Raw genomic sequence first — 19,499 nt, 5'->3', positions numbered from 1 at the left:
ATACATAGGGGCATGTATTGTGAGTGGGGCATGATAGTGGATATGAGAGAAATGGAAGAGAGAGAAAGAGCTATCTGAAGGCACATAAAGGATGTATTTAGTGAGAAGAGTGTGGGAATGGAAGAGAGGATGATAATAGAGAATGAAAGGTTTCAGGTGAGAAAAAGGTGTCAATTGTACTCCCAAACAATTACAGTCACTGAATAGTGTCATACAGGAGTGAGGGGAGGGGGCTGAGTGTTAGGGGAATGTGATATAGTTTGTGCTTGATGTAGCAGAATGGGCTACAAGCAAACAATGCTTTTAGGTCATCATTTTTATTGTGGTGAATAGCTCTTTTCCTGCACAGCAAATCACCAATCATCTTACTTCATTGTCATCTACTCCTGAGACATAGTATTTTTGAAGATCTGCTCTCACTATACAGTAGAATCTTGGTTTTCAAACAACTCTGATCATGAATAAATCGTACTTTATCGCCTGTCTTTCTCATATTCATTTAATACAGGAACACTTCTGATCACAAATAAATCATGCTTTATATATATCTATATCTATCTATATATAAAGCATGATTTATTCGTAATCAGAGTTGTTCGAAAACAAGGTTCTACTGTACTTAGTTTCATGTCTTTCTGAGACTACATTGCTTGGAAATGGGTGAGGGTTGGCGAAAGGAAAGGAGTCTGGCTATAGAAAATCTGCCTCGATAAATACTGTCTGACACATCCAAGCCTGGAAAAGTGGATGTTACAGTGATGATGTTAATGAAGATGATGATACAGATGAAATATGTGTGTATATATACTCTTTTACTCTTTTACTTGTTTCAGTCATTTAACTGTGGCCATGCTGGAGCACCGCCTTTTTTAGTCGAGCAAATTGACCCCAGGACTTATTCTTTGTAAGCCTAGTACTTATTCTATCGGTCTCTTTTGCCGAACCGCTAAGTTACGGTGACGTAAACACACCAGCATCGGTTGTCAAGCGATGTTGGGGGTGACAAACACAGACACACATACATATATATCTATATACATGTATACGACGGGCTTCTTTCAGTTTCCGTCTACCAAATCCACTCACAAGACTTTGGTCAACTCAAGGCTATAGTAGAAGAACTTGCCCAAGGTGCCACGCAGTGGGACTGAACCTAGGACCATGTGGTTTGTAAGCAAACTACTTACCACACAACCACTCCTATGCCTATATATATATATATATAGATAGATAGATAGATAGATAGATAGATAGATAGATAGATAGATATAGATAACTTTCTTTATTGGCCACACAGGGCTGAACACAGAGGGGACAAATACAAATGTAGAGATTTTCTTTTCGAAAATGAAAGAAAAGGGGAAAAGTAAGAAAAACAGTAAAATTCTGATCAAAAGGGATCGGGGAAAAAAAAACGATCAAAAGGGATCGTGTATGACAGAAGAGTTTTAAAAATGTAAAAAGTAAGATTAGGTTTATCTGTGGAAGGAAAAGCCTACGGTAACCTCAGGCATGGAGGGAATAAACACATTAGAGCAAAGTGCTCTCTCTCTCTCTCTCTTTTTTCGATTTACAGTGGTTTCATCACTTGCACGTACCATCTTTGCTACATTCACCCACCTTTTTTTGAAACTTTCACGACACAAAACCTGCCTCTCCATTCTCACCTTCCTTTTCAAGTGGTACTTGAAAAAGTTGACGAGCAATTGGCCAGAGAGGTAAGTGTTTGTCTCTAATCCTTTCGTTCAAGTCCACCACACACATTCTTTCACCATGGCCACCAGTACGATGAAGACTGCCTTGCTTTCCGGTTGAGGGAAGGTGGCAGAGTAATTGTCACGATAGACTCAGAAGACAGGCAGACAGATAGATAGATAGATAGATAGATAGACAGACAGACAGACAGACAGACAGACAGACAGACAGACAGATAGATAAATATAGATATAGATATAGATATAGATGTATGTGTATATTTATGTATATATATATAATATATGGCCTAGTGGTTCGGGTGTTGCACTCACAATCACAAGATTATAGTTTCAATTTTGAGACTGGGTGGTGCATTGTGTTCTTGAGCAAAACACTTCATCTCACACTGCCCTGCAATTACTTCGACGCCTGATTATGTGGATCATGATGGTAGATATGGGAGTGCATTGAGAATGATAACAGATAAGGAAGGTGTTTAGAATGGAATATACTAGAAGGGAGAGAGAGCAGTGATTGAAGGCACAGAAAGGAAGTGATTGATTGAAACAGTGTGGGTAGAGATTGAAACAGTGTGGGTGGGAATGCTTGACATGTCAAAGAAAGAAGGAGCAAGAAGATTGTATTGTGTGTGTAAGTGTGTACGTTTTTCTACATCAATTCTTCACTCTAATACTCCATACATCATAGTTTTTTAGGTCTTTGTACATCAATTAATTTATCAACATTTTCCAATTGCATATATTTCATGCCATATAAAATGTTGAAAAATTTTTATTGCAGATACAAAATTTCAGCTGGTGTTTCTTCAACTGTTGGTAAGTAATTATTGTCATATTTTGAAGTCAATTGTTTTGCTCGTTACAGTTTCTTCATTAATCATTTTGTCCCAAACAAGGCTTGTGACTACTGTAGCATAATGAATTACAAAGAAAAGAAGGTACCTACAAATTCAAGACATGTTGATTGACAGAATGTTTAAAAGATTGAATATCATGACAGAATGTTTAAAAGACAGAATATCATAGACCAGAGGAAAACAATACAATAGTCAAGAGTTTCGCTTCTTAAATTAGCTGCAATGGTATTGATTTTAGATCAGGGGAGAATATTAAACTTGCTTCAGTAGAGAATCAAAATTGATTTAGTCAACCAGAATCTCACTATCACAGACATCTGATGAACATATAGGACTAAGTGACCAGCAGATTCCTTCACCCAAATGCATGTACATATACACATATGCTTGGGGCCTTCATAGCATTATTGTAGGCAGCTTGGCAATTCAATGCACTAGACCCTCTAGTATCTATTGACAGCAAGCCACAATATACATAGATTAGAATTGAGCCCCTGTACCTGTAAGAGTCCATGGGTAACAGTCCAGTGTGTCCACTGACCAAATGAAACAAAGAAATCTCATCACCAGTGATACACACATACTCTCTCACTCAATTTCTCATACATATTCCAAAATGTATAAATACAATAACAAGCCTTGGTATATCTTGTGTGGATACATCATTGCAGAGCTGAAGCAATGAAGCCATCTCAATGATGTGGTCACAAATGGCAATGAAAGAACTGTGACAAACCAGATGATTGGTTGATTAAAAAATCAAGCAACTAGTCATGTGACAAATAAGTTAATTGATTAATTAGTTCATTAACAATAAAAAGAAGGGAAATAGAATCAATGCATGTGTTTTTATTTACAAAACAATATACTGTAGTGCCTCAATATACGAGTTAATTTGTTTCTGGAGGCCACTCATAAAGCAAAGACTCATAAAGCAGAGCAATAATTTCCCATAGTAGCAATGTTATGAATCATAATTCATTCCCAGAAAAATATTTTACCTATAAAATCTATAATACTTGTAAATAAATGGCAATAAAACAACAGTAGAATGGAAAGAATATTTTATGTAATGTAAAAAGAATGTCAAGATCATTTATAATAAAAAAAAATATGATTATTATAATCATTTTCTGAATCACTTTCACTCATACTAGATTCATGCATACTATCACTTGTAGACACAATTGCCAATTCACAAGCATTCATAGATGGATTTGTAGATTTCTTTTTAAAAAACAAGTCTAGAGTTGTTTGCTTAGAAGAAGCTTTTTTATGCTTTCTATAAATTTCTCGGTAACACACAGAAGCATTTATTATGGTAGTAGAAACTTTTGCACTTCAAAATTTGGATCTTGTGCCTGAAAAATAAAACCTGTAAACCTGGAATTTCATTAAGTAGGTCCTCATAAAGTGAGATATTACTGTATATATCAGGTCATCCCATTAGTTCTGTTCGAGTTTACCTTTTTTAAGACTGAATAAAATTTAATAGTATTTTAGAATGTCTAATGGAATTAAAAATTATTTTTGTGCATTTGTGTACATTTAAACTAATTAAATATTATTTTACAGAATAATAGAATTAAAATTTCTTTGATTAAAACTCTTTTTAAGATGGAAGTATCCAAAGAGCATTTGAGGCACATAATGCTTTATGAGTACAATAAAGGAATCTCTGCAACCGAAGTGACTCAAAACATACACTCAATTTATGGGAAAGAATGCTTGAATGAAAGAACTTGCAGAAGATGGTTTGCAAAATTCAGAACTGGAGATTTCAGCCTTGAAGATGAAGATCGAACAGGACGTCCAGTTGTGTTTGATGATAAGCTCCTTGAGGCATTACTTGAAGAAAATCTTGCATTACCAGTTGAAGAATTGGCAATAAAGCTTAGTTCAAACCATACAACTGTTCATCGTCATCTTCAACAACTTGGAAAGATTCCTAAACTTGGAAAATGGGTGCCTCATGAATTGTCCAAAAGCAACCGCAAATCCTGAGTTGACATCTGCTCTTCTCTCCATTCTCGCAAACTCATTTCACCCTTTTTGGATAGACTTGCGACTGGTGATGAAAAAGGTTCTACTCTCTATCTGGTGGGATTGCAAAGGAGTAATCCACTTTGAATTGTTACCACCTAATGTAACAATTAAGGCTCAAGTTTACTGTCAGCAATTAGAGTGTTTGAATCAAGCTTTGAAGAAAAAAGACCCACTTTAGTGAATCGAAAAGGAGTGATGTTTCATCTGGACAATGCACGACCCCACACTGCAAAGATCACATCACAGAAGATCGAAGAGCTTGGTTGGGAAAAAAATTCCTCATCTACTTTATTCTCCCAACCTTGCTCCTTCAGACTATCATTTGTTTCATAGTTTACAGAATCATTTGGGGGACATAACTTTCGCAAGCCAGGAGGAGGTCGAAACTGACATTTCAGAGTTCTTTGCTTTGAAACCAAAAGAGTTTTACACTGATGGGATTAAACAGTTTGTAAATAGATGGAAGGAAGCCATAGATAATCAGGGAAAGTACATTGATGATTAAATTTCAATTAAATATAACATTTGATCACTTGGAGGAGATGCATGTTTGATCACTTGTTTTCTTTATTCAAAATTCAGACAGAACTTATGGGATGACCTGATATTTAAGCAAGCCAAATCACAAAAAAAAACAAGATCAAATACAAAAAAGAAAAACAAAATTCCAAGGGACGTTCATAGCTAATTTTATTAGGTTAACACTCAAAGAAGGAAAAAAGTTATGAAGTAAAAGTTACATTACTTTGGACATCAGCCTTTGTTGGATACAAGCAGAAAGTCCAAGGAAGAAAAGAAAGAGATAAGAAAAGAAAGAGATAAGAAAAGATTGGAGAGATCCAGGGCAAAACACACGTGGGCTACTCATATCTTTGGCTTCTGACTAACTGAAAGATAATTGTAGTTTTTAATGGCAAGTGAGTATTTGTTGATACACATGTGAATGCATATGTGTGTGTGTATGAGTGTGTGTGCATGTATGAGAATACATGTGTATATTATGTGTATGTGGATATGTACTTTTGCATGTCTGTGTACATGTATGTATAGGAGATACAGGTGTTGTATATAATTTATTGTCAGGGGTTTCTTGTGCTTTACTACAGAAATTAATGTTTTTAACGTTTTTTTTGTTTTTTTTTACATGTTTCAGGGATAGCAAATGTTGGGGCAATGTGTACAGTGCGAAGTGCTTCTGTTGTTGTTCAAAATGGAGGTTTCACAGAAGTCTTAATTGCTGCTCATGAAATTGGACACAGGTATGGATCAAGGAGCAGTGGATCAAACCCTCATAAAAATGAGAACATTTAATAACTTTACTTAAATATTTAAATATATAAAGCCATCATCAATGGCATTTTGTTTACAATAATTAATTTTTTAATCAACAGTAATCATTTCAGATAACAATTACGGCCATCATCACAAAGATATTCTAGATAAATGCCTCACACCCATATTCAGCAATTTTAATGTTTTATTTTAATTTTGATTTTTATTATTTGCCTCTCCAAAATTAATCTTACATTTTTCTTTGTTTTTCTTTTTAATTTTAATTTTTGTATATTTATTTTTCTTTATAGTTTGAGCAGTAAACATGATGGAGAAGACAATGATTGTCTTGAGAGTGATTCCTATATTATGTCAGCAAGTGTTGTGAATAATCAATCAACATCACAAAAACTAAACAGTTTTCTATTCTCTAGCTGTAGTATCAATACAATGAAAAGATTTGTGCAAGATCTGTCGTAAGTTTATTGGATATAAATATAGTTTTCTACCTTAGGGATAATATATGTTGGGATGGGTAGAGATGTATTGTCCAAAATTTGTCTGGTACTTTATTTTACTGACTCTCTATGGAAACAAAACAAAGTTATCTTGGCAAGATTTCACTTCCAAAAGTAAAGAGACAAGTAAATAGCTTGAAGTATTTAGTTTGGCAATCTACCAATTCTACCAGTCTCTAATTATTAACTTCAGTTTTAATTTTTCTTACTATAGTCATTGTCATTATCGTTGTTGTTGTTTTTGTTTAGCCCCAGGTCAACTGGGATGAGCCAAATCTGGAATCAAAGCTGTTTTACTTGTGACCATCCCATCTTTTCACAAGGCACAATGCATCCCCATGACCACACTATCCGATGTGTGTCCTTTTTTAATAAGGCACTGTGTATTTTGAGTAAAATTTCACTGCTATTTCTAGCAGGTTGACCACATAGTAGTCTTTTCTTGTCTTGTAGTATCAGCATCACATCATATTGGTACTTAAGGAATTTATTCAATGCATGAGTGTGATACATGACTAGGGTATATAGACAACAGGGTGCACATGATGAAATATTAGACTAGGGTATATACAAAACTGATGTATGTAAATGGTGAGGTAAAAGACTGGGGTATATAAATTATAGAGTACAAGGCTGGGGTATATAAATTTTGGTTTACAAATCAATTGTATATAGATAATGGTGCAAGGTTTTCAAATGTCACCTTTACCTGGATGAGATAGACAAGACAGTCATTATCATCATCATCATCATCATCGTCGTCGTCATCATCATCGTCGTCATCATCATCGTCGTCGTCATCATCATCATTTAACCTCTCTTTTTTCCATTCTGGCATGGGTTGGCTAATTCTACAAGAACAAATAAGCCAGAGGGCTCTGCCAGGTTTTATATCTGCTTTCACATGTTTTCTATAGCTGGATGCCCTTCCTAATGTCAATCACTTAACAGCATATACTGCATACTTTTTACATAGCATCAGCACCAGTGAGGTTGTTGAGTACCCACAAGGTAAGACCCCTCAAATGTGTGGGGTATAGACTGGAGAAAGAAACTGTGATAGAGGTATAGGAGCAAGTGTCTTGCTGAAGAGGTGAATACATGGTCTCCCACATGGAAAGTGAGAGAGAAAGAAAAAGATGTGAGATTCAGGTACAACATGAATATGAGACAATAGGAAGTGCACTGAGTAGAAATAGTGTGACAGATGATTAGAGACAGGGAATTAGTTCAGTGTAGCAGAAAGTGAGTAAAGTAGAAGCTGAGTTGTGGGAGAAGGTTTGACAGAACATCAGTTCTGCTAAGATGGATGGGTTATAGATGCCATATAGATGAAAAAATTCAATAAAAGAAAACAATGGATTGCCTTAGGTAGCCTTCTTCTTCTTCTTCTCTCTCTCTCTCACTCACTCTCACGTTCTCTCAATATATATTTAACAAATTGAAAAACATGATTATAAGCAATGATTGCGTAATATTGATGATAAAATATTGATTATTTAACATAAAACTCATAGTCATTTCATCATGACTGAATGAACAAAGTCATATGAGAAAAACTTGGAGGAATTCACCTACATAGGCTTACAGACAAGAAAGTATTCATATTCTTGTAGGAGGAGATTCTGCTAAACATGCAAATAAAGAAAAGGTAAAAATGATAGATTTTGTGTAATAATTGATAAGATCATTTCTGAAGCTGGCTCTATTAGTTAGTCTGTATATTCAGACAGTTGTCTAATTGAGAAAGTAAAACAATATTATACAGAGTATCGTAAATCAATTGAGATGGGTATTTCTGGAGTAGCTTCAAAGAAATCGTAAATGATCAAAGAGAGAACAAAGAAGTATGGAAAAGAAGAGATAGCAAGAAGATGGTGAGACAAGAATAAATTGAAAGGATGAAAACAATATAAGTAGGCTTAGATAAAAGGAAGAGTGAATCTTAATAATCTTAAAGGGGCAAGTGATAGCTATATGATTAGTGTAACAGGGAGTTAAACAAGTCATAACCTAATGAATAAGAAAATATACAAAGTAGTAAAATATTAGTATAATACTTCGTAATTAAAAGTTCAATGATAAAAACATTAACGATAGCGATGAAATAATAGACAGGCAACTGAAGAGTTCAGTATTGGGTTATGCGAAAGGCTGAGCACAATTGACCCCTGAGAACAACACAATGTCCAGATACATTGTATGATGTATGCAGATAAGATGACCATGCTGCTAGAAAGAGATTTGTAGATTTATACATTTATATGTATAAGAAAAAAGGGGCTTAGATTAAGAAATTATAAATGTTTATGCAATTAATATGTCTTATAGATATAATATATTTTACATTTGCAGAAATAAATGCTTGGAAAATTCAGGAAAACTATTTCATGATATACCCACTGTTGGTAGACCTACTGGACAAGTCTACAGTCCTCAAGAACAATGCAGGACGTTCACTAGTTCTGCAGGACTTTGCCCGGTAAGTTTGTATTTAATTGAAGTAAACTATTAATTACAATTAAACTGTTAATTATCAAAAGATTATAGTGTTTACATCATTATCATCATCATCGTTGTAGTCATTGTCATCGTCCCCATTGTTCTCATCAGCATCAAACACTCCATCACTCTCATCATCATGACTGTCAGCAGCAGCATTTTTTTACTTGTCTCAATCATTGGAATGCAGCCATGCTGGGACACTGCCTTGAAGGGTTTAGTTGAATAAAGCAACCCTAATACTTATTTTCTTAAACCTGGGTCTTATTCTCTTGATCTTTTTTGCTGAACTAAGTTGCTGAAGTATAAATAAACCAATGCAGGATGTCAAGTGGTGATGAGGACCAAAATACACATACACACACACAATAGAGTTCTTTCAGTTTCTATCTACCAAATCCACTCACAAGGCTTTAAATCAACCTGAGGCTATAGTAGAAGACACTTGCCCAAGGTGCTATGCAATGGGACTGAACCTGAAACCATGCAGTTGGGAAGCAAGCTTCTTATCACACAGCCACCCCATCTTTCTGTGATGACATGAGTTAGAAGGATTATCTTAAACTAAATCAGTTCTTATACAGGATTCCTCCCCTTCTTTACAGACAGGGGACTATGTCTTGCCTCATACATTGGCATGTTCCCTATATCTGGATGCCCTTCCTATCACTAACAACTTTACAGTGTGTACTGAGCGCATCTTACCATGACTCCGGTGCATCTGTTTGTATAGGTAGCATCCTGGGTGTAATTATGTCCTTTCATTTAGCAAGCCCAGTGGCAATAATAAATATGACATAGGGTGTAAACTGAGTCATAAACTGCTTGACCATGGCTGGTCAAACTTCTTGGAAATTGTCCTTCTTTAATTGAAATCTTCCAAGATGTTTAAAATTTCTTCAAAACAGGAAACTCCTTGTGTGTACTACAGAAGCTTCTGACAATATTGCATCTCACCAGGTATTGTTATCCATCAATGCAAGTCTATAGCATACCTCTAAAGTAGTTTTGATAAGAGCTTAAGTGGTATCAATCACTGCTTGATTGGTGTATCAAACTATAATCATTAATTCCAAAATAGCAATCTGTCTGAAACTATGTTCATTTTATTCAATGAAATTATACTCCAGACTCTAAACAGATTGCCATAAAATGCTGTCCAGAAGCCAAAAGATTTGACAGTCATGAACAAGCAGTAAATTACACTATCATCATCATTTTCATCAACATTATCATCATTATCATCACTCAAATGTTCACTTTTACATCATGGTAGCTGTTTTTGCCTTTGTTGTCACCACTGCTGTTGCTGTCATTAATTGTGTTGTTGATACTGTTGTGGCTGTCCATGAAATTTCTTGTGTTTGTGTGTGTGTATGGGTTTGCTTCATGTGCTGCATATATCCAGCTGGCAAGCTTTAAATATATTCATACAAAAAGTGAAATCAATTGATCTCAAAGTATTTGTATTCCTTGCTTCTTTAGTTCATACAAAGTAAGCCTGTTTCTGTTATATTCATTGCATTCATGATTAACAACGACAGCAGCAGTGGCAGTGACAACGATGGCAATAACAACAACAACAACTACCATGATGGCAACACCATGATGGCAACACACATACACAGAGGAATACAGGAACTGTAGCTTTTTTTGGGTCTCAGGACAGCAGTAGCACAATGGGGTGAGAGGATGGGGCTGAAGGGAAGGCCACACTGCTGCTAAACACTATGACAAACACACAAGCATACATACACACATATACACACATGCACATGTACACACACAAACAAGGACACAAACACATGCACACATAAGGATATATATCTTATAGGAACAGAATGGAGTAAGTGGAGCAAGAACACACATGAAAATGAAAAGTGTTGCTGAAGAGTTCACAGATGTGTGATGAAAGATTTCTGGACAATGGACATGAGTTAAAATAATAAAATAAGAACAGTAATAAATGAGAGAAGAAAAATATATATATATATATATATATATATATATATATATTGTGCGTGCTTATTGGGAAAAAAAAAATGACCATCCCAAAATACAACAATATTTGTTTCAACACACGATTTCACATCAGGAATCTTGCAACACAAATTGATAAACATATTTATATATATATATATATATATATATATATATATATATATATATATATATATATATATATATTTATATATATATATATAGGTTATGAGAGATAATGGTGTCAATAAGACCCAAAGGTGTCAGGTAATGGTGAGTAAGTGCTATGGATAGACCATAGTTAAGCTCCAGGTTCGGTGATTATGAGAATAAGGAGTCTAACGTAGGTCATATATCAGCATGTGCACATATAAAAAATGTTTTATATAAATTTTATATATATATATATATATATATATATATATATATATATATATATATAAGTCAGTAAATAGTGGGGTTGTGTTAACCGCACGTGGAGAAATAATAGGAAAATGAAAAAAACCCAGAATGCTGAACTGAAGCATAATTTAATAAAGATTTTTTCTAACCGGTTTTCATTGCGAAGAAGCAAATTATCAAGAAGGAGAATGAAAATGTTTTTTTACAAAGAAGTACAAAATGAAGAAAATAATATATAAAACAATAATATATAAAAAAATAAATATACCCATACATTATATTGTCTTTGAGCTTTTGTAGTTCAATAGTAGTTCATGTATAAATTGGTAGGAAAAATAAGGATGCATGAGGGTTGAGGGTTTTGTTAGGTTTAAAAAAAGGGTTAAAAGTTTGTGTTAAGCAGGAAATGTGGTGTCAAAACAGGAAGTGTGTGTAAGGGGAGACAAGTGTATTTAGTTGGAGTTATGAACTCTTTTTTTCCCAACAGGAAGTTTGTGTCTGTTCATAGAGGAATAAGGTCACTGAGGGGTGTGTGTGTTAAGAAATGGTTGGAATTTCTCTATGAAAAGATTCTCCTTGTTGATTCTTTATTGTGTGGAGATTCTGTCTTTACATTGATAGAAAGGGAATATAATGAATTTAGGGTTTTTGTTTCTGGCGCAAGAGTCTATGTGGCCACTGAGTGGAATTTGGCGGTATTGAGGGAGGTTTATTTGTTCCTTATGGACAGCTACTCTTCTACGTAATGGGAGGCTCATCTGTCCGATATAGAAGTTTTGGCAACCTGCGCAAGTAAGGACATAAATGAGGTTACCCGAGGAACAAGAGAAATTGGTTTTAATTTTAAACTTTGTTCCTCGTTTGAAGGTAAATTCAGAACCTTCAAGTAGGTAGGGGCAGGTGCCACAATTAGGGCGTGCACATTTTTTAACTGATGGGGGTGGAAGTGGTGTATGTAGTTTGGAATTGGTTAATAATGTTTTCAAAGATTTGTGCTGCCTTTTGCATTTAAGGACTTTGTGTGTATTAATGATATTGTTCATTTTCGGGTCTGTGGTGAGTAAGGGGAGGTTTTGTTTAATTGTGGTGAATGCTTCGATGTTATTGGGGTTATGGGTGGAGATGTATGGAAGTATTTTTGGGTTGGGTGTGTTATTATGTTGGTTGGTTTTTAGTGTGTTTTTGTCAAGTTCCTCGGCACGTTTTATTCCAAGATCTATGAGTGTGGAGGGATATTGGCGTTGTAACAGTGTTTTTTTGAGATCTTGTAAGCGTATTTCTCAAGTGGTTAGGTCAGAGACAATGGTGCAAATTCTTTTAGCTAAATTAAAGGGGATATTTATCTTGGTGTGTTTTGGGTGGCATGAGCTAAAAAGGAGGTATTGTTGTGAGTCTGTAGGTTTGTGGTAGATGTCGGTTGTGATTTGGTTATTAGGTGTTTTTATAATTAAGAGATCAAGAAAAGGGAGATGATGTTTGCTGAATTCCATAGTGAATTGAATGTTGGGATGTATGTTATTAAGAATGGATTTGAATTCTAGAAGTTTTTCATAGGGTTCATTCCATATGATGAAACAATCATCCAAATATCTTTTCCAGTTATCCGTTAAAAAGATGTGGTAAAGGTGTCCAAATTTATGGCGTGAGGTTTCATATAGTGAAACCTCACGCCATAAATAAGGAATCAGGGGACCCTGTCAAAGGCTTTCTCCATGTCAATGAAAGCTAGGTACAGAGGTTTATCTTTGGCTAGGTATTTCTCCTGCAGCTGTCTTACCAGAAATATAGCCACAGTGGTGTTTTTCCCTAGCACAAACCCAAACTGCATCTCATCTAAACTAACTCTCTCCCTAATTAGTCGGACTATCACCCTCTCCATGACCTCAACTTGATATTCATATCTAATGCATCACCTTTACCTTTGTAGCAGTTGACTATGGTGCTCCTACACCAGTCATTGGGTATGACTCCTTCATGTATCACCTCATTGACTATACAGATCACTAGACTATAGCCAACACCGTCAGATAATTTAAGCATCTGTGCAGTGATTCCTGATGGGCCGGGGGCTTTCCTTGTCTTCATACCCTTAATTGCTTTATCTACCAAAGTCCTGTCAATTCGGATAGCTGGCCCCTCTGTTGGGACAACATTCAGCAGACTCTCTTTCTCTCATTCATTCTTCTTATTGAGCAACCTTTCATAGTGGCATCTCCAAGTCTCTTTCTTTGTAGTCTCATTAAATGCAAGTGGGCTATCATCTATGCGGACACATTTCTCTCCAATGACATCACGATTCTCTCTCACACACTGTCTTGCAGCACAAAACACTTCAAGTCTTTGGTCCTCAAGATGCAGAACATTGGCAAATTTTTCTCATCTGCTTCCCCTCTGGCTACGTAAACCTGTTCCTTAGCTTCCCTTCTGGCAATCTGATACAATTCCCTGCTACCACCACACTTCCAGTCCTTCCATGCCTGTTTCTTTTCCCTGATGGCCTTGTCAACTACATTGTTCCACCATCATGTTACTTTGGGTCAAGAGGGGACTTTGCACCATCCACAGATCTGGTCAGTAGCCCTCAACAGGTTGTCCCGTAGGAACCTCCAGCTGTCTTCCACATCATGTGATGCTATATCCTCCCCTATTTCATCAAAAGCTTCAAGTAATACACCTCTAAATCTCTATATATACACATATACACACACACACATACACAAACACACACATATATATATATACATATAGAGTCATACAGAAAATGTGTAGTAGCATCCAACAATTTGAACTAACACTCTGAAATCTTTATTAAAAACTAAGTCCACAGAGTAAAGTGTGGCTGTAAGTGGTGAATTGGCAGCAAATCGGCGTCAAATCCTACCACTGTCTTGGGCGACAAGGAGACGACTTTATATCTAGCATGGGCCACCTACGTGCATGTCGCTGACTACATGCTTCCAAGCCATCAAGTCTGCATGCTTCACCACCTTCCCATCAACACAGGACTTCCGAATATAAAAAAAAAGAAACTAAAAATATATAAATATATACTAAAAATGAAGAAAATATAAAATATATACTAAAAATAAGTTAAATATATACTAAAAATAAGTTAAATATATACTAAAAATAAGTTAAATATATACTAAAAACAAGATAAATATATATAGGGGGAAAGAAAAAAATGTACATATCGAACAGAGGTCGGCAATGCCTGTACAGAGTTTTAGGTCCAATAAGGCTTGCACAACACCTCATAGACCCTCTCCACTTTATTGACATTATCCAGAGACAAGCCAGAGCAAGATGTCTGGTGCCAATATGAGTCACAGGTTCAGGGATGTGGGAGTGCCGTGATCTCTAGCACAAACCAAAGACCCCCAAAATGTCCAATGCCATTCCCTGCATATCTGGTTTTATATCAGAGTGACCTTCTCCTAGAGACATGCTTCAACAAAAGCTGAGGGGTACCTCACTCCCAGTGGTCTTTCAGCATGCTGGACACCAACCTGCAATTTCTGCATACCCATGCTATTGCTAGATAGCCGTTGAGCTTGCACTATGTCCATCCAAGCTTTCAAAAAAAAAACATACCTACATACATACATACACATATATATATATGGTGGTACATAAAATACACCATCCAAATGTGGTCGATGCCAGTGCCCACTGACTGGCTCCCATGCCGGTGGCATGTAAAAAGTACGAACGTGATCGATGCCAGGGCCATCTGACTGGCTCCTGTGCTGGTGACACATAAAAAGCATCATCCGAACATGGCTGATGCCAGTGCCTCCTGACTGGCTCCTGTGGTTGGTGTTAGGAAGGGCATCCAGCTGTAGAAACATTGCCATATCAGATTGGATCCTGATGCAGCCACTGGCTTTCCAGACCTCAGTCAAACCGTCCAACCCATGCCAACATGGAAAATGGACGTTAAACGATGATGATGGTGATGATGATGATGATGATGATGATGTGTGTGTGTGTGTGTGTGTGTGTGTGTGTGTGTATATTTGTATGGAAAGAGGTTGTTCTATCCAAGCATACACCAGTATACACTCTATATGATTAATGACATTGGAAGTTGCATATGTGTATATGTACTAGAGTTTATCATTGGTTCTTCTTCGATATTAGTGCCTTATACTTCTGAAATTCTAGTTGTCTCTATAGAGGTTTCCATTATTTTCAATACAGGAGAAAAAATTTTAACAATATAAATAAAAATGGAGAATACATACAGAGGATAATCAATATATATATTAATTAATTATCATAGTCAATTCATATTGCCTACGTGACATTTCAGTTTGTTGCTCCATCTAAATTTGCACATTTAAATGCTTTATGAAGTTGAAAGCAAATACTTCTTCAGGGCAAATTCATTTCCATTTGAATTGTAGCATGTATGTCTTGGATATATACATATATGCATACATACATACAAATATATATATATATATATATATATATATATATATATATATAGATAGATAGATAGATAGATAGATAGATAGATAGATAGATAGATAGATAGATAGATAGATAGATAGATAGATAGATAGATAGATAATAATAATAATAATAATAATAATACAAATAATATGTGAGTATATGCATATATATGTACATGTATGTACATACCTACATCTACATGTATATATAGATGCATATCTGGGTACAGGAAAAAAACGTGGACAAAATGAAAAACAGAACATAAACAGAGCACAGAAAACAAACAGGCCACATAGAGAATATTTCCTTCATCAGCTATAGACAAAATTAATAGAAGTCACAAAAGTGGCAGAGGGTACTGACCAGCACCAGCTATTACTAGAAACAAGAGTTAAAACGACTCCAAAGCCACAAAGCACTGTATTTAATGACTGACAAAGGGAGGTAAGTCCCCAGCTTACATAGATCAAACAATTTTGGATTTTGATGCATAGCATCTTAATCCTTGTCAGCGACTCTTAATACCTAGAGTTAAACTCAACTACCTCTGTCAGTCTTATAAGAAAAACTGTTGTGCATGTGTATAGTGTATGCTTGTGGGCAAAAGTTATGTGTGTCTATGCATGTTGCATGTGTTTATGTGTAGGTGTGGGAGTGTACATGATGGTGTGTGGTGTGTGTACAAAGTTGAACACTGTGTAGGGGTGCTTGTATAGTGGTATGTGTGGTGACGCTATTGAAGAGTGTGTGGATAATGGTGTGTGGTGTGGGTGCTGAAAAGTGTTTGGTGCTAGTGTGTGTGGAGTGGGAAGGTGTTTGTAGGTGTGTGTGTGTAATGGTGTGTGAAGTGAGTAATGAGTTGAACAGTGTGTATGGGTGTTTGCATAATGGTGTGTGTGTGGTGAGGGTACTGAGGTAGGTGGTATGCAGGTGTGCAGGTGGAGGGGAGGAGCACCTGAATGTAGGAGGTGTGCGAGGTGGTGTCAGATGAAGACAGGTAGCAAGTTGAGCCCATAAGGAACAAAAGAAGAAGCTTAATTCCTGTTCACGGCAAAGGTGAGAGTCCAAACACAGACAGATGTTGTAGCGAATGACTGGTAGAGCAGAAGTGACCTGAAACCAGGGTATCATTGCCAAGTCTGATGTCTTGGAGGTGCTCCATGAACCAGTCAGCCAAGTGGCATCCCATTTGACCAATGTACTGGGAAGGACAAAGAGAGCAGGAGATGTAGTAAATAACATTACTAGAGGTACCGGTAAAGGAGTCAGTGATGTGATAGGGGCGGTGATGGGTGCCAGTGAGGATAGTGGTGTTGGAGAGGTAGGGGCAGATGCAACAGTTTCAGTGAGAGCAGGGGAAAGAGCCAGGCTGAGAGACAGGGGTAGGGAAGAAACTGTGGACCAGGAGGTTATGCAGGTTTTGGGCTTGTTTGAAGGAGAGAAGGAGTGGGTTAGAGAAGATGTGTGAGGTGAAAGGGTCAGGCTGGAGTCACGAGAAGGCTCAGAGAATAGTGTGTTGGAGTGGTGATAAGTGAAGGGAAGCAGCAGACAGGTAAGAGTGGGGCAGGTGCAAGAGGAAAGAGCAGTGGCACAGTCCACAGATTGTGCCCAGACAAGGACAGGGTAGATAATGGTGAGGGGATATCCATGTAGGGTGAAGTAGTGAGCCATGAGTTGAGACTAGGTCTCAAAGTCATGGTCGTCACTGCAGAACCTGCATAGACAGGGGAATTGGAAGTTGGGAATCAGGAGCTTGGTGTGGGTAAGGTGGGAGGAGGACAAATTAAGATAAAAGTGTGAGTCTGTGTGCTTGTAATAGATGGATGTGTTGAGAGCAGAGTGGTGTATGCAGACAGAAATGTTGAAAAATTCAACAGAAGAGTTAGAGGCAGTGCAGGAGAATTCAAAGGCAGGATGGAAAGATTGGATGGGAGGGAGTCAAGATGATATATATATGATGATGATATATCATCTTGACTCCTTCCTGTCCAATCCTTCCATTCTGTCCTCGAATTCTCCTGCGCTGTCTCTAATTCTTCTGTTGAATTTCTCAACATTTCTGTCTGCATATATATATATATATATATATATATATATATATATGGGAGAATATACAAATAATAACAACAGACGAGGACAGGTGGTGTAAATAACAAAAGTATATATTAGTATGACGCTCGGGAATACGGAAAGTCTTTGACGTTTCGAGCTACGCTCTTCAACAGAAAGAATACGGAGACAAGGAGAAAAACACGGAGAAAAAAAATTGAATAGTGTTCAGTCAACGGTCAATCATATATATATATATATATATATATAAGAAAGAAAGAAAGAAAGAAAGAACAAGTGAAACATGTGATATCCCTTTAGAATATATAATACCCTTAATAAAGGATATTAGTAGTTGCAAGTTCTGTCATCAAAGAATTAAGGAATATCCTTAGTAAAAGATAATAGTAGGTACCAATTCCATCATTGAATACTACTCGTGTTTTTTACTAAGGATATTCTTTAATTCTTCAGAGTTGGCTTGTATGAAAATCTTTGCATAATGATTTATACAGCATTTGCACAGCAATTCTAGAAACAGTATTATTTCTTAATCCCTTATTTACTCTAACAACTCTGCACTGCAGTTACATTTGAATCATAAATTACATGCTCTAAAGTAATACCACATGTTTTGCTTGTTCTTTTTTCCTTTCTAAAATCTATATATATATATATATATATATATACCTATTCAATGAAAAACCACTTATTCAAGGATGTGCTGAAAAGGTCATAGGTTGGCTATGAAGTGTAATGCTAAAGCTGTGAAATCTTGCATGCTTTAATTTCAACACTTATTAATAACTGCTTGTTTTGTGCCAAGTAAACTAACATCTCACTGTTCAAAGAAGATTTCAAAAGTAACTAGTAGCAACTTCTCTTGAAAATGGACAAAATTCGGTATTGTGGTGTTATCAAGGACCTGCAGAAAAAGTATGTTCCCAAGGACATCCAAACTGACATGGTTGATACGCTCCAACTTTATCAATAATGCAAAAGTGGGCAACTGAATTTAGGAGGTTAAGGAAGAGTCTGCCACCAGACGAAAACATCAATCATGTTCACCACAAGGTGATGAATGACAGGCAATTGACTATAAATCAAATAGCCAGTGCTATTCACATATCCCATGAGAGAGTTGTGAATATTCTGCACAATGAACTTAACATGATGAACGTTTCTGCTCAGTGGGTACCATGTTCTCTGACACCTGATCAAAAGCACACCAGGCTGATCACATCACAAGAAAATCTGATATTGTTTGAACCAGACCCAGCTAGTTTCCTTGAATGTTTTCCCAAGCTGCTCAAGTGTTGGGTTCATCACTTTGAGCCAGAAACAAAGAGACAATACACACAGTGGAAACACTCACTCCTCACCTACTCCAAAGAAGGCCAAAGTTGTTTCATCTGCAGGGAAGATGATGACTTCTGTTTCTTGGGATGCAAAAGGCATTGTGTTTAATGACTATCTTAAAAAGGGCCACACCAACTTGCTGAGGTAATTACAAAAGCCTATCAGGACCAAATGCCCAAGAAAACTGGCAAAAGATGTCTTCTTTCATCAAGACAATACTCCAGCATACATGTCCTTGCTTTCAATGGCTGCTGTGTGTAACTGTGGCTTTGAATTGGTTGATCACCCCACCCCTAATCTGATATTACCACATCGAACTATCATCAGTCCCCCAACAG

General features: G+C 36.5%; 1 protein-coding gene across 1 annotated transcript in view; it reads left to right on the top strand.

Moving 5' to 3' along the window:
* The window catches only part of LOC106877334 (A disintegrin and metalloproteinase with thrombospondin motifs 16), a 126,227-nt gene that overhangs the window by 82,897 nt on the left and 23,831 nt on the right, over positions 1 to 19,499 (top strand). Inside the window, exons 9-12 of the mRNA XM_014926209.3 lie at positions 2,497 to 2,531; positions 5,772 to 5,877; positions 6,202 to 6,366; positions 8,764 to 8,890. Coding sequence (XP_014781695.1) covers positions 2,497 to 2,531; positions 5,772 to 5,877; positions 6,202 to 6,366; positions 8,764 to 8,890 — 433 coding nt within the window. The remainder of the gene's footprint in view (positions 1 to 2,496; positions 2,532 to 5,771; positions 5,878 to 6,201; positions 6,367 to 8,763; positions 8,891 to 19,499) is intronic.

The sequence above is a fragment of the Octopus bimaculoides genome, chromosome 5, assembly GCF_046866305.1.
Source record: "Octopus bimaculoides isolate indiv1 chromosome 5, ASM4686630v1, whole genome shotgun sequence".
In the NCBI taxonomy this organism is placed as follows: Eukaryota; Metazoa; Mollusca; class Cephalopoda; order Octopoda; family Octopodidae; genus Octopus; species Octopus bimaculoides.
Note: the sequence above shows the minus strand (reverse complement) of the source record. Positions and strands in the feature narration are given on the sequence as shown.